The 27,972-nt window shown below is 27.3% G+C and overlaps 2 protein-coding genes across 2 annotated transcripts in view; one reads left to right on the top strand and one right to left on the bottom strand.

The window, feature by feature from the left end:
* Nucleotides 1-507: 507 nt before the first annotated feature.
* LOC129976184 (ubiquitin-conjugating enzyme E2-17 kDa-like) lies at nucleotides 508-3,066 on the bottom strand. Its single transcript, XM_056089622.1, has one exon. The coding sequence runs from the start codon at nucleotides 2,895-2,897 to the stop codon at nucleotides 2,454-2,456; it is 444 nt and encodes a 147-aa protein (XP_055945597.1). The 5' UTR covers nucleotides 2,898-3,066; the 3' UTR covers nucleotides 508-2,453.
* Nucleotides 3,067-15,716: 12,650 nt separating this feature from the next.
* LOC129975137 (xaa-Pro dipeptidase-like) overlaps nucleotides 15,717-27,972 on the top strand; it is a 45,189-nt gene continuing 32,933 nt past the window's right edge. Inside the window, exons 1-5 of the mRNA XM_056088090.1 lie at nucleotides 15,717-15,898; nucleotides 19,573-19,753; nucleotides 21,507-21,634; nucleotides 23,030-23,093; nucleotides 23,264-23,311. Of these exons, the coding sequence (XP_055944065.1) occupies nucleotides 15,876-15,898; nucleotides 19,573-19,753; nucleotides 21,507-21,634; nucleotides 23,030-23,093; nucleotides 23,264-23,311 (444 nt within the window). The 5' untranslated portion in view covers nucleotides 15,717-15,875. The remainder of the gene's footprint in view (nucleotides 15,899-19,572; nucleotides 19,754-21,506; nucleotides 21,635-23,029; nucleotides 23,094-23,263; nucleotides 23,312-27,972) is intronic.

Consider the following 27,972-nt stretch of genomic DNA (forward strand, 5'->3'; position numbering starts at 1 on the left):
AGCAAATAATGTTGCAGTTTGTAGCTATTTAAATATGAGCATTAATTTTTTCATAATAATTCAATAATTCTTGAACTTTCTTAAGCTTGACATAATCTAGAGTGAATCTTAAAAAGTTTCAAAAATTGCATAATCTTACAGGATGAATTCATCATTTTTGGAAAATTTCTTTAATTATAATTATCAGGAAAAAAGTTCGGTTTGACATACATTTAAAGGCATATCTTTATAATGCATCAGATATTGAGAAATTAGAATAACTTCTTTAAAATTAATTAACAATCAAAATAAAAATTTATAAAGCAAAATAGTCAACCTAATAAGAAATCTAAAGTTATAGGAATTTTTAAAAAATATAAAACAAAATAAATTCCAATGTATTTTTAAAACTCTTAATAAATCAACATATGGAAGATTTTCTAGAAAAATCTCTAAAGGACAAATTATATGGTTATTTTGTTTGTGAATATAAAAACAGAAAAACAACAATTGAGATACAGACAAAAATATATTCCAAAAGCAATTAGATTAAACATTTATTCTTCAGCCTACCAAATTCATAACATTCACAGATCACACAACTATTTTTAACAGTGAGTGCAAATCCAACTACAGTCTTGCTTAACATATTTAAAACAGTTAATTAACCAGGTATTACTTGATAAGAAAATTGAATAAGAATACATGTGTTCTTTATTGGAAATTAACTTTATTTTTTAAAGACAAGCTATATTCCTTAAAATATGATAAAAAATGAAGCAGAATGGTAAATTGTTATTAGTTAAAGAATCCAAAATTGAAAAATTCAAAATAAAAATATTTTTTTAACATTTTTTTAATGAAACTTGGATTAGTAGATTTATAATTACATAACAATAGTGTATAAATAAAAATTATATAAATCATATCATATACTTGTGTAATAACAGCATTGTATAGAATTGGAAAAGGAATCTATTCATTCAAGTTAATAGTAAATATATAAATAAATTTAGATTTAAAAAAAACACTTATATATTTTGATACACTTATATACTTTGATACTGCACAAATATCGAATTGATAATTTTTTTCTTGAAATAATATAAAAGCAATACCTATTTGTAATTAGATTAGTAAATTTTCTTCTTTTTTCGATAAAAATAATATGCGATTCAAAGAAATGTTTTTGATTTAAAATTAAATGACCTTTTTTTATATCCATCATTTTTTGATTGACAATTTAATGTAAATACTTTAAAGATAATTCATATGCAAAGATTATATAAATATTTTTCAAAAGACATAGATTTAATTATTAAGTTTTAAATGACTCTTTAATAAATTGGCAATTTAAGGTATTTGTTTATTTTTACAGCCAAGCAATCAAGATATATTGCCAAGAGAGTTAGTTACATTATGTATAAAAGAGCTTGGCATGATCTGAAAATCATTAAATAAACCCAAAGGCCATAAAAATAAACAATTATATAATATAATTTTAACGCAATGGAAAAGAGAAAATTAATATAGAAACATTTTTTTTAACAATATGTCCTTGATGCAAAAAAATAATATTTCTTTTATGTAATTGATATTTCCTAAATTTCTTTAAAGAAATGTTTAGTTGGAAAACATAATATTAAAATGAAATAAAAGCAAAAAGTTCAATGTAATAGAAAGAAAAATATTTTAAGATCACAGAAACTGATCAAAACACAAGAAATTTCACAGAATATTTGGACAAATAAAATTAATCAAACCTAAAACCATAAAAAACAATCAGAAAAACACAAATGGTTTAAATCACAACTTTGCTTCTTCCCTAAAAAATTCCATTTTGTTATGGCACCGGTACATAAAATCAAATCTGTAAAAATGTATGATCATTAGTCAGAAAGTAAAAACATTGATAGAAGACAATGCTAGAACAGGTTTTGAACAAAATAAATAAAACACTTAAGAATTAAATCTTAAAAATCAAGGCTCTGATAATAATTTGGCAAATAGCCAAATTTACCTAGATATCCTATCCAACTCTAAAATCATGTAAAAAAAAAGAAAAAGAATTTTTAAAAATTTTAACAAAGAAACATTTCTTGGCACAAAGAGGAGGTATATATTTTAGCAATGTGAAGCATTTTAATCATTGACTTATAACTGTTTAGAATTCAAAAAATAGAGCCTAAAACTTTGAATGTGGGTAATTCAATGAAGCTATTTAAGAATCATCAATTCTCCCACACAAAAACCATGCTTTAATTACATACTCCATATCAATAGTTGAACCCTTTATGCGTAATACAAACAAGCCTGAGCACCTTATATGCACAGTTTATATAATAAAAAGGACGTTTAGAAGACCTATAAAAAACGCAATTGATAAACAAAGATGAAACGTGATATATTTTGCTAAAAAGATAATGTGTCTAAAATACATCAAACGTAGAAAACTGCAATTGCTTCATGTGTCTTCACATGGCATACTTTCGGCTCCATTCTCGAGCGAGTTCATTGTATTTTTCACGATCAGTCTTGTAGATTCTAGCGATTTCTGGCACTAGAGGATCATCTGGGTTTGGATCGCACAATAAGGAACAGATGGACAACAGAACTTTAGATATAGTTAAGGCAGGTGACCATTGAGAACGAAGAATGTCCAAACAAATACTCCCATTGCTATTGATGTTTGGGTGGTAGATGCGTGTTGTGAAAGCTACTTTTGGAGGCTTGAAAGGATAGTCCGTGGGAAAATGTATGGTCAAGAAGAATACTCCACCTTGATAAGGACTGTCAGGAGGGCCCATGATAGTTGCTTGCCAATGAAATAAATCATCTCCTACAGGCCCGGCAGAGCACTGAGCAGGCGGGTCACGTTTCAAGTCTTCTAATTCCTTTTTGATTCTTTTAAGAGCCATTTAGAAATTGATTTGGGAAAAATAACACTTTAAATAAGTAATTGCAATGCAATAAATAATTTTGTATAATCACCTAGAAACTTTTAAGCTAAATAATCTAAATAGTACTCATAATTTTAAAACTAGAAATGAAATGATGAGGCCGATGAATTTATGGAGAGTTAACATGGATGCCAGATTCTTCACTCATAAATTTAAAAAATATATATATATCACCTTAAAAGGATTGGAAACACGCATGGAAATAGGAGTAAACTGTATTAAAAGATGATATATTTTCTACGAAATTCTTTAATTGTAAGCACCAACTCATCTGAAATAATGCAGAATTTTTTCATCTGATTTTAAAAACAATAATTAAAAGATGAAGCTACAAGTCATTATATGTAAAGTAATTATACCAGTTATATAAATGAAACTACATTACAGGTGTTTTCAATTCCCATAAATAAATTATAAAACTATTGTTTTCGGTTTAAAAACTGCTTGACAATGCCGAGCAGAGAAATGATACTTCAAACTGGCAACATCAATTGATGAAAGTAAAGTAGTCAATAAATAGAAACTGTCAGTAGAATGCTGATCGTAGAATAAATTCATTTCGATTCTATGTGGCAGCAAAATTTTTTCATTAACATCTGTTTTATCGACACCGTAGATTTAAATTTTCCTAAAGTAGTGGCGAATGTCATTGTGATTTTTGAATAATTTTTATAAATTGTTTAGTCATTGTAGAAACATCCCAGCGAATATTTGACACAGAGAAGAAGAAATTTTTTCAAATTTAAGATGCTACCCATTTATTTGATTGAAGGTCTCTGACAAATGTCTGTAATTAAAAAGAGGGTTATTGAGGAGGAACTCATGATAATAACAAATCGAATGTGTTTTACTTATTTGTATTTAGGAGGAAAAATTGTTTTTATATAATATATTTAAATGTATGAATAGAATGGAACTTTAATAAGAACCGTAAACGCAGGTGGTAAAAAATTATTATGAAATAATTATTTTGTCAGTTCAATTGGCAAGGAGAGATTTAATAAATTTTATATTCTTTTTACTTATATTTTTAATGGTATCTTAGGTTCCGTTCGTACAAAAGATACTTCTCCATTATATAAACGGGCTTGATTATTTTAATAATTTATATAAACATTTTCTCATTTTATTTAAATAAGGTCTAAGGAATTACAGAATACAATAAATAACATACTAAACGTATAACAATAAATATTTCATTAAAATTAGTTTATGCGTGTTATTTTTTTTTACATGTGATTACTTAAAGATTTGCTTAATAAATAAGGTATAAAACCAAATTTTCAGAAAATGGTGAAGTGCAATAGGATTCAGGATTGAGGAAGAAAAGATCTGAAACCTGAGACAAAAGAGCTATCATCTATGGAAACTAGGCACATGTTAAATTTGCTTTCATGGATCAAACAGCTCATCTTGATTTAGAAGGTGGGCATTGACTAAGGTAGCCTCTGTTTCTTAGAACTGTGAGGTCTGTCACAAAATACCAATTGTGTTACTTCAAAACATGTTGTTAAGCTAAATTTAAAACTGGAAAAAATCATAAAAGATAGAATTAATATAGGAAAAAATTTGTTAGTCTTCAGTGAAACCTTTAATAAGGAGTTTCAAGATAAAATTAAATCATTTGAAAAATAAATGTTCCATTAAGTTACTAAGCACTTAATAAACATGTCATTTTACTCAAACAAATGCAATTCATTAAAAATACTAATTCAAAGTTTGAAATCTATGTTCTTTAAATTCTTTAAAATTCTTCTGGGATGCACATTAAAAATATACATTAATGCTTTATTATTTCTATCGTATTTGTGTAGAATTATGTATTGAATTTTTTTATCTAAAGAAATTATCCTAAAATATGTAATTCAAATTTGCTTTTGTCTAATACTCTAATTTGCTATAGTAAGTGGTTGGATAACAGAAATAGTAAATAGTTGGTAACTAATAAAGCATAAAATTGTAAAATTTTTATTTTTACATAATATAATATTTTAAATAATGCACAGGGTTTTATTTATTCACAGTTACTGTTCCTGATTTATTACTATTTTCAGTCATCAATTATTTTTCTTTTCATTATTTTAAAACAAGATTGTTTACTGCTACTTTTTAAAAAAATACTAAATATAGTATTAAGTTTTCATTACTATATCTTGTTCTCCATATAAATAAAGTTCATTATAAGAAATATTCATCCTCAAATTATTGATTATAGTTATGTTAGATAATAAAATAAGCAATTTTGCATTTATATATAAATTTCCTTTTTTTCTTCAAGAAAATCAAAATTTATAAAATAGGCATTGAAATGTATTATTTCTTAACTTGAGTTCTCATTCAATTTCATATGAAGCTGCAATGTAATTTCATCACAAAAGTGACAAAGAATAACCAGTTTTATTTATATTCTGGTCTGTTTTTTTTTTTCTTTTCCCTATAATATAAAAATTATGTAATGATTTTATCTTTGATTTATAAAAAGCTATTTGCCAGTTAGATCTTTTAAGTTATGATTCATTTTTGCTTTTTAATACAAGACTTAATTTCATAATTTCAATTAACTGTAGCATCTATTGTGTGAATAATTAAAGAAAATATATGTTTACTTTTACACATGTTATATGTAATCTGGTATCGACAATCTCAAAATGAATGTAATATTTACAGTTTAATAAATTCAACCTTTAGTTAGTAGTAAAATTTAAAATGATTTTGTTATAGATCTTAAAACAAAAGATTTTGGTTAATTTTTTTTTAAGATTTATGCTTTTTTTCATAGCTGCTTAATCTTTATTTTTCTTCTTTATCTGGCTTGTTAGGTGCAGTTATGAGTTTCCAATTTCCTGCGGTAAAACATTAAACAATTGCAAGATAATTTTTTAAAAATTTGTTTTAAAGGCTGGGTAACAACCTTTCTTACTACTATGAAAAGAAATTCATTATTCTCTTAATAGAATCCAGTTATTGCCAACCTTGAATTTAGGAATTATACTATTCCATTAGTGATGGTATTGATTTTTACTATCAAATTATGATGAAAAATAGTAAAATATTGAAAAAAAATATGTATCAGCAGTTTCACTGTTTTAAGTTAAGTCAAGGTTAATATAGTTATTATATTAACTTTGAATTATGGCCATCCAAAAAGATCACTTTATTTGCTCTCAAATATCAGAATACAAATAAAATAGTATGCTTAAAATATAATTTTTTTTTTTTTTTTTTGCATTTAAATAAAGGAATATTTATTTAAAAGAAAAACTTTAAATAAGAAAGTTATAGGTATTAAATAAACCATATAAAATGAAGTATCTAAAATAATGATATACGAGAATATGTGTGTATCTTTGGGCACTATGCAGGACAGACCATTAAATCTAGCACTAGCAAATTTGGCACAGTTGTAAATTAGAGGAGAAAATGTGCATTTAAGAATAATTTTTTCATCAAAAATTAAGTAAAATTTTGACATTTGGAAATATCACATAAAAATCATGTTTACAATAAGTAAAATTTAAAAACAAAAATCTTTTCAGTGTTACCAATTTAGCCATCATAAAACATTTTTCTTGGTGTTTGACAATTTTTTAAAAAAATACTTTTATGCAATACTTTCCAATGTTTTGAAATTCAATCCATTTTTATTATTTCTTCAAATATTTAATCACATATTTCATCCATTACTGAAAGCTTAGGAATGCAAATTCTGATTCCCCTTTTTTTCATATTCTTTGGCAATTTATAATGAAATTTCACTTTCTTAATTGTATCACTTCTTTTGTGTATAATTGACAAGAAAAGCCCTTTAAAATATTAAGTATTGTTTCTAATATGTTCAAAAATTATGCTTGCTATTTTATGCTTTAGGGATAGAAAATTCTACTAGAAATAAGAGCTTTACTTTCTACTTCTAAATTTATTACTTATTTTTAAGTGCATTCCTAATTCTTGGATATTTTCTTCTGATGTTTTATAATATTCTATTTTTATAAAAGTTTATTTCCAATTTTTCTCCACAAAATTGGAGATAAGATGATTATAAGAAATATTACGAGATGGAGAATAACTATTTAATAGTTATGATTATATTCCATGAAATATGTTTTGAAAAAATGTAAAAGAGTTGTACTTTGGGATAGCTGGTGATGGACAATAAACGAAATTCTGAGGCAATGAGCATATCGAATATATTCCCTTCATAACAGACTGCTACTGCAGTCAAGAGACAAAATACGCTTGCCAGGTACTTCATAATCTTTGGGGGTAATTGGCAACATTGAGTAATTATGAGCATTACTGTTATTAAGACTAGTTAATTTATAGATTAATTAGAAAAAATTATTATTAGAAATCTCTAGAGCATCTTTATAAACTGGAATAAATTAAGGCCTATTCTCCATTGCATAATATCTCTAAATCAAAGAAAATTACAAAAACTGCATAATTTATTTCTAATTCCTTCATTTTTACTTATAATCAAAGTTTAATTTCAAAATGGAGTAATAGTAAAATTTTTTTAATGCGCCCATTTTTAAATACTGCTGCTCTTTCCTTTGATATTAATGAATGCTCAAAGGTATAGACAGAAAATCAGAGAAATTCATAACACATAGGATAAAATGGTATAAGGCACCTAATATAGTAAGAATTACATGTTTATAGAAATTTGAAGTTAAGAAATATTTTTTTTTTTTGAAGAAACCATCAAAACACATTTACGCAAAACATTTAAAATTCGTAGAACCATTAAAACTTGCAAACTAATTGATCTCCAAAGATGGCTAATATTTTTAAAAAATTTGGAAAATTTAAAAAGTTGTAAATGCCAATTTTAATGCAATTGTAATTGTCCTTTATTTACAAACATCGTGTTCTCTCTGCATCAGGTGACAACACTGCAATTTCATCTGATTTTAGAAACAAGTGCAGTTCTAGTATAACTCCATATATTTTTTAATTATTGCTTTGATGTAAAACTCTCATTTCCTTTTGATAAATGATACCAAGTGAAAAAGCGAAGAGTGCAAGCAACGATGAAAACCGGTTTAGTTGAACTTTAATTTGAAAGGAGGTGAATAAACTTTAATTAATAAGAAAATGTTTTTGCTGAACCAACTATGCTTTTCAAAAATATGAGTGTAGAAAAGGAGAATTGTATATCATTGAATCCTTATGAGTATACAGATTTTATTTCTATATAATTTATACATTATTTCAAAGTTTTTCCCTTTAAACTTTTGCTCCACATTACTGACTATTTATTTCCTCTTCTCCGATTCAACTAAATTTTAATCAATAATTTGTTTCTCAATCAAAGGCCAAAATTCTTGGGACTTCCATAACCCTTCCGGATTTTCCCGTTATTTCTTAAAATTAATGGGAAGTAATTTTGTAAAGTAATTAAATAAAATCTGCATCACAATCTCTTGAAGGGAGGTCCGTTAGATTCGTATGACCTGACTTCAAATGCCAGTCATTAGAATGGATATGTTTTCTTATTTCTGTGACCCTTTTTTTTTTAAAGAAATATATTCCAAGAACTATCCCGTTTGATCCAAGTTAAAACAGCGGTCGAGTCAATCCAAAGTATAGTTCAATAAATTTTATCTCAACTTCATCTGTCACCTGACTGTCTGGATAATATAAGAACTCCCAATCGAGGAATTGTTATTTCCTTTGTTGGTGACACTCTTGATTTTTCTACTAACTGTACTGAAATTTTCCCATTTTATGTAGCACGTAAGAAAATACATGCTGCATAAGACTTCACTAGCGTCATTAATCCCTTCCAGTGAAATGACGAGTACAGCAGCAAGATGACGAGCTACACTCGTCATGTGACTAAACTTACTGTTGAATGTGATTATAAATTTGTTTTAAAATTTCTGGTGTATTGAATCCGACAGCACTTCTTTATCACTTATGTTGATATAATAGATGATTATTACACATTGTATACCCTTAGATTTTCTTGATATAAAGCACGACCAAATTGTTGTTAGTCAGTGGGATTTCATTCGTATAAACATTCAGAGTGGACATCGAATCAGAAGAAATAAGCATACGTTTCCCTTGAAAATTGATATTGAAATTCATGATACTGAAATATTATCAAGAAAACGAAGATACACTAGGAGACTAAAAAGTGATTCTAGTGAATGTTCTGGAATCGCCATCAGAAATATAAAAGGAAATAGATAATGTACCTGATATAAAGAAATTTACGGGAGTGCCTGGCTCCCCGTAATTTACGGGAGCTCTGATTTTGGGAAAACTAAGTACTAATCGAAGTCATTAAAGGTTTTTGAAGAAATATTGAATATGAACTTACGAATTACAATAATATCCATATCAATAATAATTAGCAATATGTAAGAATTATAAAATGACACAAGTTTTTAAAATAAAAATTAAATGGTTATTTCATGCACAAATTTTCATTATTAAATCTTACCGGAAGGGGTTAAAACAGTGAAGACTTGTCTGTTAATTTTTAAAGGGACTTAACATGACTCTTCATGGAATTTTACAATTTTTCAGCAGATTTTCATGTTTGTACCAGGCTAAAAATTCATTACATACATCTAGTTGAAGCGCACCATCCCAGTGAATTTTTCTTTTCCAAGTTTTTTGAAGAATGAATTTTGAAATCTAAATAGTTGGACTCGTAAATTCTATTGGGTCGTACATTCGTTGAGCAACAGATAATAATGTTCGTTAAGTCGTCATTTTTCGGCAAATTTTCATGCTTGTACCAGGCTAAAAATTCATTACATACATCTGGTTGAAGCGCACCATCCCAGTGAATTTTTCTTTTCCAAATTTTTTGAAGAATGAACTTTGAAAGCTGAGTAATTTGATTCTTCATTCATATTGGGTCATATATTTGTTGAGCAACAGATAATAATGTTCGTTTAATGATATTTTCATTTAAAATTTAACTACAAAGTTACAAAAAAGTTCAAAATTTTTAGTATTCCGGGGAAGTTCTAGATATATCACACAAGTTAGAATAAATCTCTTGTGCGTTTCTTCTATAATTATTTTAGAAGTAACCAAACTTCGTAATTAAATTCGACTCAAGATATCAGTTCCATAATTTCAGAAATACATTTGACTGCCTCTTCTTTAGTTTCTAAATTAATAATGTAGTTATCTACATAATAGAGCTTTTATAGTTGAAATGTTCTACCTGGAACATTCTCTAGATGATGAGCTAGAAATGGGTTATGAAATGAGAAAAATGGGTTAGGAGAGGGATTCCTTCGACAATGTCTCAGGGTGATCAATTTCCTTCGTCTTGAAAACTCTTTCCATTATAAAAACTTAAAACTGTCTCTCTGATTTGGGTTAAGATTGATTTGTAAAAAGGCCTTTTAAATATTTGATGTTATGCCAATTGCATTTTTGTGGAATTATATTATCAATTTTAACACTAATTCTCATGAATTGGAACTTTTTCTAAATAATTATTCAAGCTATTTAATTTAGAGTATTTTGCTGAAGCATCCAAAACTGGTGAATTTTTGTATCTCCAGTTTTTATTACAGGTTGATGTTGGTAAATAGTATCCTTTATTCTTATCTTTATCTTCAAGATGTATAATAAGATTTCTTATAATTGACATTAGATGTTTTGTGGCTAATTCTTTATTGATTTCTAATTCTGCATATCCTGCTTTCTTGTGCAAGCATACTTCATATCGCTTGTTTTTTAATGCCTTACATAACTCCTACAGGAGCACGCATACCGATGTCATCCAGGCTCCATAATTCCATCAAGTCTAGATTGACAGCATAAATAATATTCTCTAAGGTGTTTTGAATCTTTTGTTTTTTTACCTGTTTTTTTAAGTGTTCATTCAAGCCTTGCTTTCATGATGGCTGCTACATTTTTATCAATACGTTTAATTAATTCGGTTGATTATGCACCCAAATAATCTGCTACTATTAATTAATCTATTTCAAGAATATCTTCTGCTGTATATCTTAACTGTGTATATATATATATATATATATATATATATATATACAGGGTGTCTCAAAAACTTTGATCGCGGCTTTTATTCCTGAAATATTGATCGTAGACATATACTGTAAATTACAAAGTTGCGTTAAAAAAGGTGCAAATTGTTACGAAATCAATCAAGTTTTCAGGGAATTAAACTTTAAAAAAAAACAAAATTTAAATTTTTATACGGATTCTGTACAAAAAAATTCCCGATGAGTAAAATGTGCGACATCCTAAGGTCATGTACGAAATTTTAGCATTTTATCACAAAACGTTTGAAAGATATGAAACTACATAAATGCTGATTTAAACCACTTTTGGATGCCTGGATATGAGTTCGCAAAGAGAAAAAAATCATGTCGGATATTCGTGTTTTAGGGGTCGTACACAAATTAACAAAGAAAGTAATGCTTGAATAAATAAATAATAATTTTACTATTTATTAAGTATTAAAAATGTGTAGAAATAGTAACTTAAAAGAAAGATTGCTTTAATCCAAGATTACATAAGATTTTTTACCAGTTCACTTACTGTGCTATTGTTATTCATGTCTGTAATTCATGATATAAAATTTTAAAGTATTTTTCAGGAAACATAGATTTTAAAATTTGTTAAAATTAAAACTAAAGATATGAAGCCTATTTAATTTTCTTTTGATGCATTCCTGCTTCGCATCATCTGCACTGAAGGTGTAAACATTTGCATTTTAATTTGGGATTGATCTTTCTCCAACTTTGTTTTAACATATCTTTGAGACTTCTCATGATAAAATTCTGAAATTTCGTGCATGACCTTATTAAAGGATGGAGCACATTTTACTCAGTGGGAATTTTTTTGTACGGAGTCCGTATAAAAATTTAAATTTTGTATTCTTTAAAGTTTAATCCCCTGAAAATTTTTATCGATTTCATAACATTTTGCACATTTTTTTACACAATTTTGTAATTTACAGTATACGTCTACGATCAATACTTAAGGAATAAAAGCCGCGGTCAAGGTTTTGAAGACACCCTGTATATATGTGTGTGTGTGTGTGTGTGTGCGTGCGTGCGTGCGTGCGCGCGCGCGTGTGTGTGTGTGTGTGTGTGTGTGTGTGTGTGTGTGTGTGTGTGTGTGTGTGTGTGTGTGTGTGTGTGTGTGTGTGTGTGTGTGTGTGTGTGTGTGTGAAGCCAAGTGCAGTTTCGAAGACAGTGAAGAGACTTTCGATTTCGAGGCGTCGTTTTAATAAGTACGCATTATTTACACGCAGGAGCGACATGCAACACACAACACAGAAATTATAATTTGCTCCCGACGGTGGAAAACTTTCTATTAAATCCCTTGACAATTACTCAATTTCTGTCGTTTGCAAAAGATACTGAAATTTGTCATCCGAGTCTATACTATCATCATCGAGAATTTTTTAAAAATTGTCCCTTGAATTCGAGCTAATTTCTCATATCGGAGTCAAAACGTTTTAATTTCAATTTAGAAAAGCGAAAATTTCGTTTTGTTTAATTTAATATACTGGGAATCTCACTATTTCCTTCTTTTTTGATAAAATAAAATCGACTTTCGTTTTCGTAGCAATTCACTAAAATCAATGTCATCAGAAAATTCTTCTTCTTCACAATTTTTCATGCCGAACCATATTATTCTAATTTTTTTATCTAGTTCAAAGTACAGGTGGGTTTACATTTTATCGTTATAAGATGGCCAGACGCATGTACAGAAAGGGACTGGTTTAAGTTTGCCACAATTTCCTAACATAGATTCAGACATTTCGTACTCAAGTCATAAACTGCCGTTTTGGCGTCCTGGAATTTTTTCTTTTTTATTGCGTATCGTATTAAAATGATGGATATTTACACAAAGAAACATGCTAAAAAAATGTAAACACACCTAAATTTGGAAAACTATAGAAAAAAAAATGGCAAATGAAGTTAAAAAAAAAAAATCACAATTTCGCATCAGAAAGAAAAAAGAGCAAAAAATGTCGGAATTAATCTATGACAATGGGGTCAATTCATGTGACGTAAAAGTCACATGTCATGTACCTCTTGCGCATGGCATTTAAGTTTCATCCGCGCCGCTCTCGTCGATCAGTCTGCCATTAACGTTCTCCGCCAAGTATGAAGCGGATTTTTTGTTTACATTTGAAGTTATAATTATTGAGTCATTTTCTTTCCTCTTATTATGTGTTAACAGAGGAAATACTGGTGTGCTGATGGATGCATGCTTTAATGCGAAATACAAGAGTGACTGTCATGATAAAATGTTTTTTTATTTTCCTTTCAACAAACCTGACTTGGGTTGATAGCTTTGGTATAGATTTTTTCAAGCCTTCGAAGTCAATGATATGCTCCGATCATTTTGAAGAATTCCTTCAGTTTGTGTCAATTTATTAAATATAGCTGTTCCAGTAATTTGTTAGAAAAACTCTTCGAAGAAAAAGAAATCGGTAAGCGATTTGCCACCAAAAACAATCAAACAAAATCATGAATGCATTTCTAATTTACTTCATTCACATTTGATGAAATTTCTGATAATTTTGAATATGCTTAGAAGGTTTTAAAATGTTTACATGAGTATTACATTGCATTTTTTTACAAAATCTTATCTAAATTTAATTAACGTAAGTAAACAAACTCCTATTGCAAAAATAACAACTGCTATAATGCTAAACTTAGGTGGAAGTGAATATTACTAGCTTTCTAATTACATTTGCAGATTTGTGATGGATTCAAAGTGAATTTATATCAAACACCTTTTCTATTGTTCAAAATGAAATGTCAATAGTTTATTGTATTTAAACTGAAATTGACTGTTATCATAATATACTGTTATAACACTGTGTACCTCAGTGATTTCTGTTTTAATAAATAAAGGTCTTTTCATTGAAAATCAATTTCCATATCAGCATTTATTATATAATTTTTATTCCCAACTTCATTGCTACATGCATGTTTCACTTTTTTTTTTTTTTTTTCTATTTCTTTAACATATCAATTTTGAATTATAAAATTCTGTGAAAGCATAAAAGTGTTTCTTTCAACTCCTCTTTATATCCTATTTAACTTCTCTCTCTATATATATGTATATATATCATGACCTTATTGTTGTTTATTAAATTTACTCTATTATATGTTTTTGTTTTATTTTATGATATCAAATACACTGCCATAGTCATTTGTCAAAATGTATCCTTCGGATGAAAAAATGGGGGTGGGGGGATATGGGAAAGGAAAGAATAAAGCGGCACCAGACGAATTAAAAAGCGATGTTAGTTAATTTTGCATAAACAATAATTCTATTGAAAATATTAATTAAAATTTTAATATAAGAAATAAAAATATATAACTAAGAAAATTTGGAGAAAATAATTCAAAATAATATCTTTAAAAAAAATCAGAAGTTTTTAATAATTGATCGGCTAGCTTAATATTTACTAAACAATGTCAACAACAATGTAAACAGTGTCAACGTTATCGGCAGACATCACGACATGCGCAGAACGGTTGAAAATTGAACAGAAGCGGTTTGTTTGGTACCTGACACGTGACCGTGAATTGACCCCATTGATCAATTTTTTCACGCCAAAAAAAATCACCAAATTCTACAAATGCACGCGTAGTAAAAGAGAGAGAGAGAGAGAAAACAGTGACATATTTTTGTCCGTCGGGACAAGTATTTGCCATGGATCGAACACGAACAGGTTATTAAATATTTTTTTTTCTTTCTTTTCGTTACATTGTTTCCTATGAGCATAGAAACTTGTTTTGCTATAAAAGGGTTTCCGCAATCACAAGTTTTAAAAATAGTTTTTGGAATGCCTTGCAGCGGCCAAACAGGTGATAAATGACTGTTTGTTTCGCCAACTGGCGATAAGCATCAATCATACCGATGGAGATGAACTTTGCTCTCCAACGAATACGAGTGACTCACTTCCTGCCTTCGCCAGCTGGCTTAGAACTTCTGTCTCGTGCTGGTCGATGGAATTACGGCCAATGTATCATGTTATATATTTGTTAATTTAATTTGTAATTAAAATTTATTTTTGTTATTTACATGGCTGGCAGTTTTCATTAAGTAAAAATGTTTTAATACTTTAATTTAAAGTAAATTTGGCAATGCGTGTTAAACCACGCACCAAACTGGTGACCCGGTACTTTCGTTTTTACTCTTCTAAAATTTGCGAAGTCCAGCCTCAAAATTTCTAACGATGCCTATAATACGCAGCCATCGAATTCAACTCAGCGACACAGTTTTCGCACGACCACGGGATATTAAAATGTTCAAAAAATTATTGAATCTGAAGCAGAATTATCGGACTCAAAATAGACAACAAATAAATCGGAAAAGAACTGATGATACACGCATGAGCCGGAAGTATTTTGAACAAATGAACTTTGGGATTATCCAGAGGGTTGCGATTTATCGCTTCGTGATCGGAACGGCATTTTTCAGAATTTCTACGCATGCGCTGTCTACTTGTCGTCTTTAAAAAAAAAAAAAAAAAAAAAAAAAAAAAAATTCAGATTTTGGAACGAGTCATGTGATACGATCCATGAGTGAGAAGATCCAATCCGTCACATTTATACAAAAATCAAAGCCATTACAAAACTTACTTCAGCATTTCGAAACAAGCTTAAACTATCAAAACATATTTACTGATAATAAATGATATTCTGAAAAATTTTCGAAAAAATATTTAATCATTTCAAACCAAAAGTAATAAAGAAGCAATGTTTTTGATATTTATCATTACACCTCGTGACAATATTTAATCCTGTTGATAAATCTTGTCTCAGAAAACGTCAGCTGCTTCAGTTGTCAGCTGATATAAATTTTATCTGTTGTGATATGTAAAAGCAAGCTTTGTTGACACATTTCTTACTAATTACAGGCTATCCAAATTTTAGATTAATATATCAGATTTCAGTAATCATGAACGCAGATGAAGATGTCAAGTAAGAAAAAAATTATTTAATTTTCTTACTTTTTAAAAAAGTTTTGATTTACTGACACTTACATGCCCTCCAGAAAAACAATGATGCTTTATTTTTAATAAAACGCAAATTTCTTGATTTTTTTTTTTTTTGAAATTGCATTCTGAGTTTTAATATATTTGAAGGCGCAGGTATATTACTGTTAAGAATGCAGTCAAAGGTTTCTGGTACAAATATATATATATATAATGACATCTGTAGTGTTTAATAAGAAAGTAGGGTTTCATTAGAAGTTATTTTTGGAATTAATTATGAGATATTAGTTTGAATTTTTAATGAAAAAATTTATTTAAAAGTTATAACTTATTGCATATGTCCATCTGAGGAGAGAAAAAAATTTTACTTGATTTAATCTGCATTTAGAATTTGATTAACTCTTATTTTATCTTATTAAATGAACATATGATAAGTTTTTCATTAGGGTATTTTAGGCATGTTTTTTTTAAAGAATAATTGTATATTTTTAATTAATATCTAATTATTTTTCCTGCCATGATTGATCTATTTTTTTAATTATTGGTTAGTTTTTTAGCAATGTTACTTGCAAGAATTCATTGCTAAATAACTTTTCATTTCAGATGTGCTTTTTAAGAAAAGACGTACTAAATTCTTTGCTATTGTTATATGTAAATTTTAAAATTGAATTCACATCATATTATTTAAGAAAATATTTTGATCACATTTTTTTGTGATTGTCAGTGATAATATAAATAATAAAGCTTCAATATTTTTGAAATTAATTAAAAGACATTTAGTTGATTTCTCTTAAGTTTAATTCAAATATTAAAAGTTTCAATACCAGATATATTAAATGTGTAAGTATGTATTATGCATGCAATTCTTGGGGTTCTTAATATTATTAATTCAAGAAGTATTAATCATAATACCTGCTTATATTGTTTAAAAGAAAAAATATCGTACAATAAGTGAATTTATGTTTTGTATAATTTTTTTAATAAAAAAGTATTAATTTATTCAAACAGAAATTTAATCTCTTCCTCATGCATATTTTTATAATTAAGTTCTCTATGTTCATATTAAGTGATCTGTATTCATATTTGTGACTTTCCTTCATGAGAATTTTGTAAACTCATATGTACAGAATTTTATGCTTCGATTATGCTCTTGAATGCAACATATATCAGCATATATTAAATAAAAATCTGTCATTTTTCATATGGAAAATCCTGCCATTGAAATCTTATCAATATTGCATTCATTATAATTAATGGGTGACCCCAGTTTTAATGGGCATGCACAAAAGTGACTGCCCTAAGCAAGATGCAGGCTCAATGTGGATTTTTCTTTTCCTATTGAATATCACAAAATTGGCTTATAGAAAGATAAGGAAATCATTAAATGAATTAAGGCCTTCAAGTGTACAATTCATTATCAAATAATAATTTTTGCAATGTTTAGTATTTGTTATTGTTGAAAGCATGAAATTTAAGCACATTTACCGGTGTACTTTTCCCTGCAAATTTTACTGCTAATTGTGTATTAACTACATATCAATGACAATTCTTTAAAGATTCCATGCTTATTGCAATCAATACCCCCCCCCCCAAAAAAAAATGTTTTTTTAGTATACAATTTTTATTAGTTGTTGTTTATGACTAGTTAGGATGCATTAATTTTTACTTGGAAAATTATTTAAAACAATTAAATTAATTATTTATGAATAAATTTTTTTATTACTATCTTATTTTTATCATAGTGATATTCAAATTAAAATTTTATAGTTAAAAATGTTTGTATTTTACTTTATTCTTTTTGCTTTGTATTTTAATACTGATCATTTTGTTATTATTTTATTATGGCTATCTATTTATACAAAATGAAAAATATTCCTTTGCTGTATTTTAACAATTTGAAATTTTCCTTCTAAATATGTATAATATCCTTTTTCTAATTGTAGCTCTCTTTTAAATGGTTGCATAGCTTAGCCAAAGGTGCTTTTGCATTAGAAAGCACTAATAAATTGTTTCATTTCATATAATTGCTATCTTTCTCTTTTCCTACTGATAATGTCAATTTTGCAATCTTAAATCTTACAAAATCAAATAGTAATAAGCTCTTTTAAGATTGCATTTAAAATTCTCCTTGTTTTCAAATCCTTATCTAAAATTGATAAATACAATCATTTGTATTGATTGTACTATTAAACCTTTGACTTTTAGGATGACATATACATCTCGCTAATCTTTTAATCTAATTTAAATAGCTATTAGGTAAAGTAATTTTGGGAGGAGGTGGTTATTTGACCATCATGTCCCTACTTCTGACATAAAAATCATTTGAAAAAAAAATATTTCAATTAAATATTTCTGATTCAGAACCTATTCTCTTCACTTGCATAGAATATAAAGAGAAAAAGATATGAAAAAAATTTCTAAAAGAATTAAACAGCTTTCAGTGAAACTCCTTATTGATTTACTTCTTCTCCCCCCTTCCCCCCATTCATCTAAACTGTAATTTTACTGAAACTCTGTTACATGCTGAATTATGTTCTGAAAGTAATGGGATGAATAAATATTGGAATTACTGTTTCATATAAAAATCTTGAATCTGAATATTATTTTTAAGAAAAGAGTACGACACAAGAATTTTCATATAGATGTTGTTATTAAATTTCTTCAAACAAATATTATATTTAAAGGTATTTTTCTAAGATAAAATAATGCTGTAAAATTTCCTTCATATTACATTTTTTGTTTAATTTTTGCTGACAGAAAATGATTATTTCAAATGAAATAGTTTGTGTATTTTAGTTCAGCTTTCCACTTTGAGGATATATTGAAATTGACCTTATAGTTAGTAAACTTCAAAAAATTAGTGGAATGACATTTGAACCTGATGGGTTTCACATGTATTAGCTCCTCTTTAACTTTGGATATAGGTCTTAAATGAATTTATCATCTACTTTAAAAGCTGAGACTGCTACTGGCTTTTGTGAACAGAGTAAACAGTTTTTTATTTGTGCTTCAATCATGTTTCATATACTGTATTAAAAAAATGATTGTAGTACATTTTATAAATAGCATTATTTGTTGATAAGAATTGAATAAGAATAATAGCTCTAATTCTGTTTATTAATAAATGACAAAAAACTTTTTTAATTTCTAGTATGAAACTACTGCTGCATGTGCACTAGTATCTAATATAAAAACACAGCTTGCTAAAAAAGAAAATATTGATTTGTCCTTAATGGTGAAGGAGGCTGGTGAAGATTAGAATTAGAATTTACTTAGCAAAGCAGTAATCAAAATTTTCATTTCAAGAAATGAATATAAATACTGCTACTTTGAAAAAAATATTTAAAAAAAAAAAGCTTCCCTAGGAGATTTTGATGTTTTAATTTGAAAAAAATTCAAGGAGGGGGGGGGGTAAAAAAATCATCTTATAAGATCACTTTACATGTAGAGGATGAATTTTACTTCATAAATTATGGATTAATTTTTCAAGCATTTTTCAAGGTGGTATTCCACATACTAAAGCAATATTTTCTTTAATTATTGTTGTATAAATAATATGTTATGTAAAATATTATATATTTTGTATAATTTTGTGTCTCCATTTTTAGACATTGTTATATTTTGTTAACATGATTTATTTATTTTTTGAAACTCTTATAGGCCATATTTTACTATGGGTGAGCATACCTTACACGTTCCCTTGAAATTACATGAAGAAAATCGTAAAAGAGTTTGTCAAGAACTAAAAAAAAATCCAGATCTTCACCACAGTATAATTGTTTTACAAGGCGGTGAATCAACCACTCTATATTGCTCAGATAGAGAGCCCATTTTTAGACAGGTATGGAAAAAGAGCCTGAATCGAGTTTGTTGTTAGTTCTATGTTGATAAATAAATCAAACTGAAATTGTGAAATTATATGTTTTTATTTTTATTTATTTATTGGAGGTTCTAATTTTTCCACTAGAGCTCCTAAAATAAGTAGATTATCTGTTTTTAGAATTATTCTATATTTTATTGTTTTTCTAATTACTTATGTAATGGCTTTCAATAAGAAATTTTGTTATAAAGCTTTTTTTCTTGTTTAGAACTACTTTAAACTTTTATAATAAAGTCCCTTAATACTCTTGATGTTCTTGTTTAATTATTTGCTGGTGATCTCATATAATTTTCTGTAACACCTTTTGTAGCAATATTATTGTAACATAAAAAAAATGTTATAGATAATTTGAGCAATTGTGCATTTAATATTTAAATAAGTACCATGTACTAATATACTAATTTCAATATACTTATTGATACAGCTTGCAAATACTTGCTGCTGTAAAACTACATTTAAGAAGGTTTAAATTATTTAAAAAATATTTTAAGTGTGATCATATTATAAAAATTTTTACTAACAATAGAAATATTCTTGCATGGAAAATGAAAAGAAGATAGCCATTCATTGATAGTTTTGAAATAATTTGCAAAGATGCACATTTTCTAACTTTATTGAAAAGGCTATTGATTTGTTAATAGGCAAATTTTATGCTCTCATCTTGTGGTGGTTTATTTATGAATGTACTTAAAATATTGATTTCTGTACAGTAATTTGTCACTAGTAACATCAATAGCAAATCCCATGTTTTGTAAGCTCCTATCTGGGAACCAACTTTCAGTCGCAATGTATTTTATCAAGAGTTGAAAATTTTGAATGAATCCATTTCACTGAACATTCCATAGCTTATCATTCATGTAAAGTTGCATTCCATCACAACAGTGCAAAATTGATTTCTAAAAGTTAAATTTTTGTGCAAATGGTTTAAAAGTTATTGGAGCTTTATATCTTATGTGGGGGAATATAGTAATATTTTATTCCATTCTAAGGGATTCATTGCCATATTTTCCCATTGTCCTATGATCAAACTCTTACTCTTCTTGTGCAATAAAACATTTGACTAGATAAAATAAAAATTGGCTCTTTGTTCAATTTATCTCTAATAAACTGCAAATTAATTTAATTTGTCTTCATACCCATCACTGACATAAAATTATTATTAAAATGGATACCAAGTGAATGGAACAATTTATATTTAATTGATCTTTGTTCTTTATATAGAAAATGATCACTAAAAAAAGTTTCATCGTACTTTTTTTTGTTTGTTTTAAATCAATTTTGTCTTATTTTATTAAGCCTATATATTTATGTTCTTAACATACTTTGTCTATTTTAACATACTTACACAAATCTTTTATTTCTAATCTTGCAAATTTATTTTTTTCCAAGACAAATTTAATATGTGTATCAGCTGAATTCAGCTAGTCTTGATAGGTATGATTAGTGATATATTTGTGTTTCTAATAGGTTGTTTCTTAATTTAAAAATTATCATATTCATATGCATTTTTAAAGGCATCTGGAAATTTTTTTAATCAGTTTTAGTATTTAGAGTAGTATGAAGCTTGAATTATAATTTATACAAAAATTTGTATTGTATGTAAATAATTTTGGAATTATAATACTGTATTTGTTATGTGTTACAATGTTATTAATGGTAACTGTGTTTCCTGTATCATATAATGTTTACTCTGTTTTATTATTTAAAAAAATAGGAATCATATTTTCACTGGGCTTTTGGAGTTTTGGAACCAGACTGCTATGGTGCTATTGAAGTGCAAAATAATCGATCCCATTTGTTTGTTCCTAAATTACCCGAATTTTATGCTATTTGGATGGGAAGGTAGGTAAAATAAATTAGCGTATTCCTTTATTTGAAATGATGGATATTAGTTTATGGAAACTAATTAAAATGAATTCTTTTATTCTAACAATCTTGTTTCTTGGTAAATTTTTTTATAAATCCTCATTGTTGAGTAATAGATATATTTTCTTGGACCACCTGAGTGGTTGAATAATTTTTTTTTTCTGTATATACTAAAACAAATATTTCATCAGTATATATTGATAGATAGATAGATATTTACAAAATCCATAGACACGCATATTATTGATGTTTCAAAGTTCCAATTTAATATATGAAAGTATATTTTATATAAGTTAAAATCAAATACCAGGAACTGACTGTTTTGGAGGTAAAAAATGTAAAATATAATGAATACTATTATGAATATATAAGCAGTCATGTTGTATTCTGAATATGAAAATTAATTTTGGTAAGCACAATTGGAAACAATAAATTAATTGTAATAATATGCATAAATATGAAACATTTAATTTGGTAGTTTGAACATATTGATTTTTTTTGTATCTAATTCTATCCTAATTTCTCACTATGTTCTTCATGTAATGAAATATTATGGTAGTACTTATTATTATAATAAAAATTAACAAATTAAATGTCTTTGTTAAATGAATATGAATATATTTTATTACAAAGTACTTACTGTTATATTTGTTCTATGAGCTAGATGATGAAATTTGGTTTGTGGTTTTTATACCATATTTGTAGATTTCTGTCAAATTTTGAATGCAATCCTTTCAAAGGAAATCTATTTGGCTGTTTTAGTACAAGTTAACATGATAACTACAAAATGTATAAATTTTGATAGATAAAATTTGGTATAATAGGTTTATCATTTAAAATGCAGATCCGTATGAGATTTGGAACTGCATCTACCAAGGAGTTGACTATTTATTGGTCTGTATTTTCACATGCACACAAACATAATAACTCAAAAATGCAAAAAATTAAGTAAAGGAAATTTGGTATGCAGTTTTAGCAATGTATTGATCCTTATGAAATTTTAACTAAAATTACTAAAGGGTTGATCATTTGTCTGCCTGCCCTTTTGTATGCATATAAATGTGATAATTAAAAAATGCAATGACTTAAATATTTGGAATTTGGTATGTATCATTAATATTGTTGTATTGTGTCAAATTTCTGTTTTAATTGATAAAATAAGCACAACTCTCATATTTGAAACTTTGTAAATAAAGATTTGAGCACTCGTGGCTATCACAGCCCTGTCTAAGATTCACAAATTTTATGTAGGGGGTGAGGAGGAATAAGACTTATATTCATTAGAATATGAAAAGTTACAAGGTGACCCTTCACACTGATTATTGAATATAAATGTGTATGCTATTTTATATAATAATTTTTCTTTTATAGGTTACATAGTTTGGAATATTTTAGAAAAAGATATGGAGTTGATGAGGTGCACTACGTTACTGATGTCAGTATAATGCTAGTCCATCTATTTTTAATAAATATTTAATTGAATCATTCAGTTATTTGAAAAAAAGTTTTCAAATTTTCTTAATTTTGCATTTTTTTGTTCCTTATTCATTAAAAAAAAGTTTAAAAAAATTTTTTAAAAATTATTTTGTTAATTATTGTTTTCAGATAAAAAGTATTTTGAGTGCTATGAAACCTGAAATGCTCCTGACATTGGTAAGCATCATGCATCTTTAATCATAAGGCAACATTCTCTTTGAAAATATTTGAATTAAGTCACCAGTTCTTCTTTTGAACTAATTTGTCTTTACAATAATTTTAATAGTATATGTAATTTTTAAATACTAGAATTAATTTTCATTTTTCCTTTTGATGTTGTTCAGTATGGAATATTTGAGGAAGGGTAAAAAGAAATGCCCCAAAAGAGGGACTTTCCTACAGTAAAACATTATAAATAATAAATGCTAAATTTAAATATTTGGACTAAAATGTTTTCATTTTCTTGTGAAGTATAGAATAATTTTAATTTTCATTGGTTTTGTCATTTCATTGGTTTATGAAGGTCATCATTCAAAGAATGGGTTAGAAAAAAATTGGGCTAAATTTTCTAAATATAGAACTGCTGTGTATGATTCTTTTGTTCAGCAGTTAGTGGAATTGTAAAATATCCATGTTAGTCTATGTACATTGATTTCTTGTACTTTATAACTTTTCAATTTATTGAAGGAAAATGATCTGAATATGACTTAATTATTCTATATCTAATATTTGTGTGATTCCATTGTTATATATAATTGAATGATTATATTATTATAGTATAATTATTCCTATTTATAAATTATCTTAATGTCACATTCTAAATGAAAAATGTACAGATGAACTTCTCAGTCACCTACCATCACTGTTAATGAGTTAAAAACAAGGTTCAACAGTTCCATCCATTTTGATATTCGCCATTCTTAAACTGTTTATTTGAAAGGAAAAGTGTAGTTTTATTTTAATTTGCTTATTTTTATTTTAGTTAGTTTCATCATGTAGTAAAAACTATTCTTGACCACTTCAATTCTCTTGAGAGGAAAAAAAATCAGATTTAATTAATTAGGTTAATTTTTTATTATTTATAATTAATTGTTTTTCATTTTATTAATTAAACTCTCTCATGAAATGTTAATTTCTTCATCAAAGAGAAGGAAGCTTTGAATTTTATTAATCAAGAATAAAACAAATCTAGTATTCATTGGTTTAATATATTGTTCTGAACTATAGTTTAAACACCATATTAACTATTAATCACCATATTACTGATGCTAATAATTTTAAAATACATTTATGAGGTTAATGTGAATTCACATTGAAGTTTGTGTCGGGTAAATACTTATTAATGCTTAGCCATTGACTAACACAGAGTTCCAAATGCTGGGTAATCTGGGTTGGAGGACTGAAGCATAGAGGGGAAAGGGAAAAAGAGAGAGAGAGAGAGAAAAGGAAAATAAAGGAATGCAAACAAGATTATGAAACAAAAATGAAAATAGGGAAAACATGAAATCAGGATAAAGATGAAGTCCATAAATTCATATGATCTGCAATCAATGATGTTAAGTTCATGATGATTTAATTTTTTTTTTTTTTGGACATCATATTGTTCGATTGGTTTGATGTTTACAATTTAAAAAAAATTGATGTCATAATTTTAGGCCTGCATCAAATTGAATTCTTTCAGTATTTCTGATTCTGTGATTCTTCGATTTCGTCTCCTATTTTGTAAGCGCATGTTGGTTTTCATTTTTTTAAAATTTCCAATAGATATGTTATTAAATCTTTAGGTTGTTTTGTTTTACATCTTCATGCATCTGTTTTCATTGTTCTGCGAATTATGACTGGTATTCTTGTCAAAGATTTGTAGTATTTTGGTGTCCTTTTTACACTTATTGGAAAGGCCAGTAAGAAGCTCAAACGGTATTTCCTAAATTACTCTAACTGTCATTAAGTGTTCTTTGCACAGTTGGTACAAAGTTAAACCACTTGTTTGGTCGTCAGTATTTAGTTTAGCTAGAACAAGGATAACAGTTTCTAGCTTTCTTTCTATTTGATCGTTACTGTGAGAAATGTTGATTGTTATGTGAATAAGGTTGATGTTTGTTTCTTTGCAGTAATTTTAAAATTCATTTGAAGGGATGCTGATGTATAAACAATGATAATTCTGATGGGATTTCAAAATATTGACTGTTGCTGTTGTAGTTTTTGCAGAGCATTTTGAGTTATCATTGGGTTAACAAGATGCACAGCTTGAGTTCTTAATCCAGTGAATGTTATATTAAATGACTGCAGAGACGCTGATTCAATTCTTTTGTGTGTAGACTCTCGAAAAATGTATTTTGAGATTCTGTGTCCAATAAAGCTAGGGTTTGACGGTTTTTCAAACCCAGTTTTAAAAAAACCCGATTTTTTAAAGAAAATTTGCCGCATTTGAAAACCGGTTTTTAAAGTAAGAAAACCGGTTTTTCTAAGCACCTGGATATTTAAAAAAAAATAAAATATTTTGAATTTTATCAATTAGGATCGATTCGTCTAGTAACTGAAGGCTTAGGCGACGAGATACCAATTTATTAACAAGAAAAGGTATATCTGAATTTCTATTAAATGGACTAAAAAATTTAAACACTGAAATAAGTTTGAAATTATTACATGCTTTAGGAGAACGAATTCAAGAAAGAAGTAGAATTAGCAACTCATTAGCTATATTTGCACATTTCTACTTCAGCGAAGAAATCTAGTGTACGTTTTTTAGCTTCAAAAACCGAAATTATGGAGTTATCTGGAAAGATACTGTCTAGAATATTTCCGAATTCTTAAGTGAAGACCAATTCTGATGAAGAGCAAATCGAAGAAACTATTCATCAGAGTAATGCTTTTTTAAAAGAAGCCATTAAAAAATCAATTCAAAAGTTTCTTGAAAACTCTGGAAAAAAAAAAAACTTAAAAATCCAAAGATAATGAAAGGTGAATTTTCATTATTTGAGTCAACGAAAAGAACAAAAAACTTAGATTTCTTATTTGATGCCACGAAAACTATAAAACCAAGCTCAGTAGCTAGTGAACGAGTATTTTCAGTTTCAGGCAATATTGTGCCCAAAATGAGAACAAAGTCACATATTCAGTGGATATTTTATGTTTTTTAAAACTCTATTTTCTTAGACGAAATTAAAATTAGTGAAAATAATATAAATATTATTTGAATTTTTTTTTCTCGTTATTTTGCGTAAATAATATGTATATGAAATTCCTAATTTATTATTATTTTTTTTGTTGATATTTTGACTTTCATATTGATTTTGTTTTTTGTTATTTTATATAAATTAAATAAAATACTTTTCCCTATTCTATTTATTTTAACAAAAATTCGAAAACCGGCTAAAACCGATTTTTTTTTTTGTGGAAATATTTAATTTAAAAACCGGTTTTTTGAAAAGTCGGTTTTTGTATGAACCCTAAATAAAGCAGATATTTTGACATCACAAATGGAAATATCTATATATATATTACTTTGAGATTAACAGAATGGTATATTAATTTGTGTTATGATTATCTGGATTTCGTGCTGGTTTATTTTTATCATTAATTGCCTTTATTATTTCATGTCCAGTACCTTTACATAAAATATTATCACATTTGTGATAGCTGATTTGATCAGTTAGAGTAAAATTGTGATTATCCTTCTTTGTCTGTATAAAATTTCTTTGAGAAAAATTTTCTGACCCCTTCTGAAAATTTGATTCAGTGGAAAATGATTCTCAAATACGGATAATTTTTGTTTCAATTTTTCGAAAGAATATTAATCGTATAATTACAGTTTATTGGAAGAATCAGTTTATAACATGGTGAAATACCGATTATTCATTAATATTGGTTTTTTGCCTAATTGCACATTTTAATAAATACATATAACAGTTTTCATCTTTTTTTTAAAGTATTGGGCTAACTTTTTATGAATATGCAAAACAGGGAATTTTTGCTCAAAATATTTATTCCAGTGGATTGTGGAAAAAGTTCTTTTGGTGCTCTTTATAAGCATCTTTTAGCAACTACTAGTTTCTGAAAAACATTCAGGCAATATGATTCTGGTTCGCTCTTTATGAAGTCAGTGAAATAATCAAAAGACTTACTTGGCTTCAAAAGGATGTATTTATTGACATTTCTTAAAGAGAGAACAAAAGACAACATAGATTGATTTACTGGCAAGTATGTAGAAACGTACACTTTAAATAACTGTTTATAGCATAGTGGAACTTGAAAGGGGTCTTCACTGAAGGAGAATGAATGGGTTCTTTTCCACTTATTTGGGTTAGTGCTGTTTTTAGTTTTGGGATTTTAATCATTTGGTTTAATTTGTTGAATATATTAATGTCAGTTCATAACATGTCATGTTGTTAGTTCATTCATAAAAAGAAAATTGAATTGCAGAGTTCAGCAGCATCTCAGAAAAATCTAGGTGTAAAAAGTTCTCTACAATGATTAAATGAGATGAAATGAATATTTTGCATTTTTCTGCTTATATTCTTTTGAGTTGAACTACTACGAAAACCCCTCTTCCTAAATCCTCATTTACAGCAGTGCTAATGGTTAATGCAAAAATCATTTCTGACATAGTTTTAAAAAAGTAGAATTTTATTTCCGTATGATTGCAAAAACACTAGAGCCACTCCTTATTACAAAATGCATATAGGAGTTTGCTATGACGTTAAACTGAGCAATTATGACTTTTAAAAAGTACAAATGCGTGCCTTTTAATTTTTAAAAATTGTAAATGTGTGACAAACAGTGTTAATTAATTTGATCAACAAAATTGTATTGCGTTTTTGTAAGTAAAATTGTTTTAC

Source organism: Argiope bruennichi, chromosome 7, assembly GCF_947563725.1.
Source record: "Argiope bruennichi chromosome 7, qqArgBrue1.1, whole genome shotgun sequence".
In the NCBI taxonomy this organism is placed as follows: domain Eukaryota; kingdom Metazoa; phylum Arthropoda; class Arachnida; order Araneae; family Araneidae; genus Argiope; species Argiope bruennichi.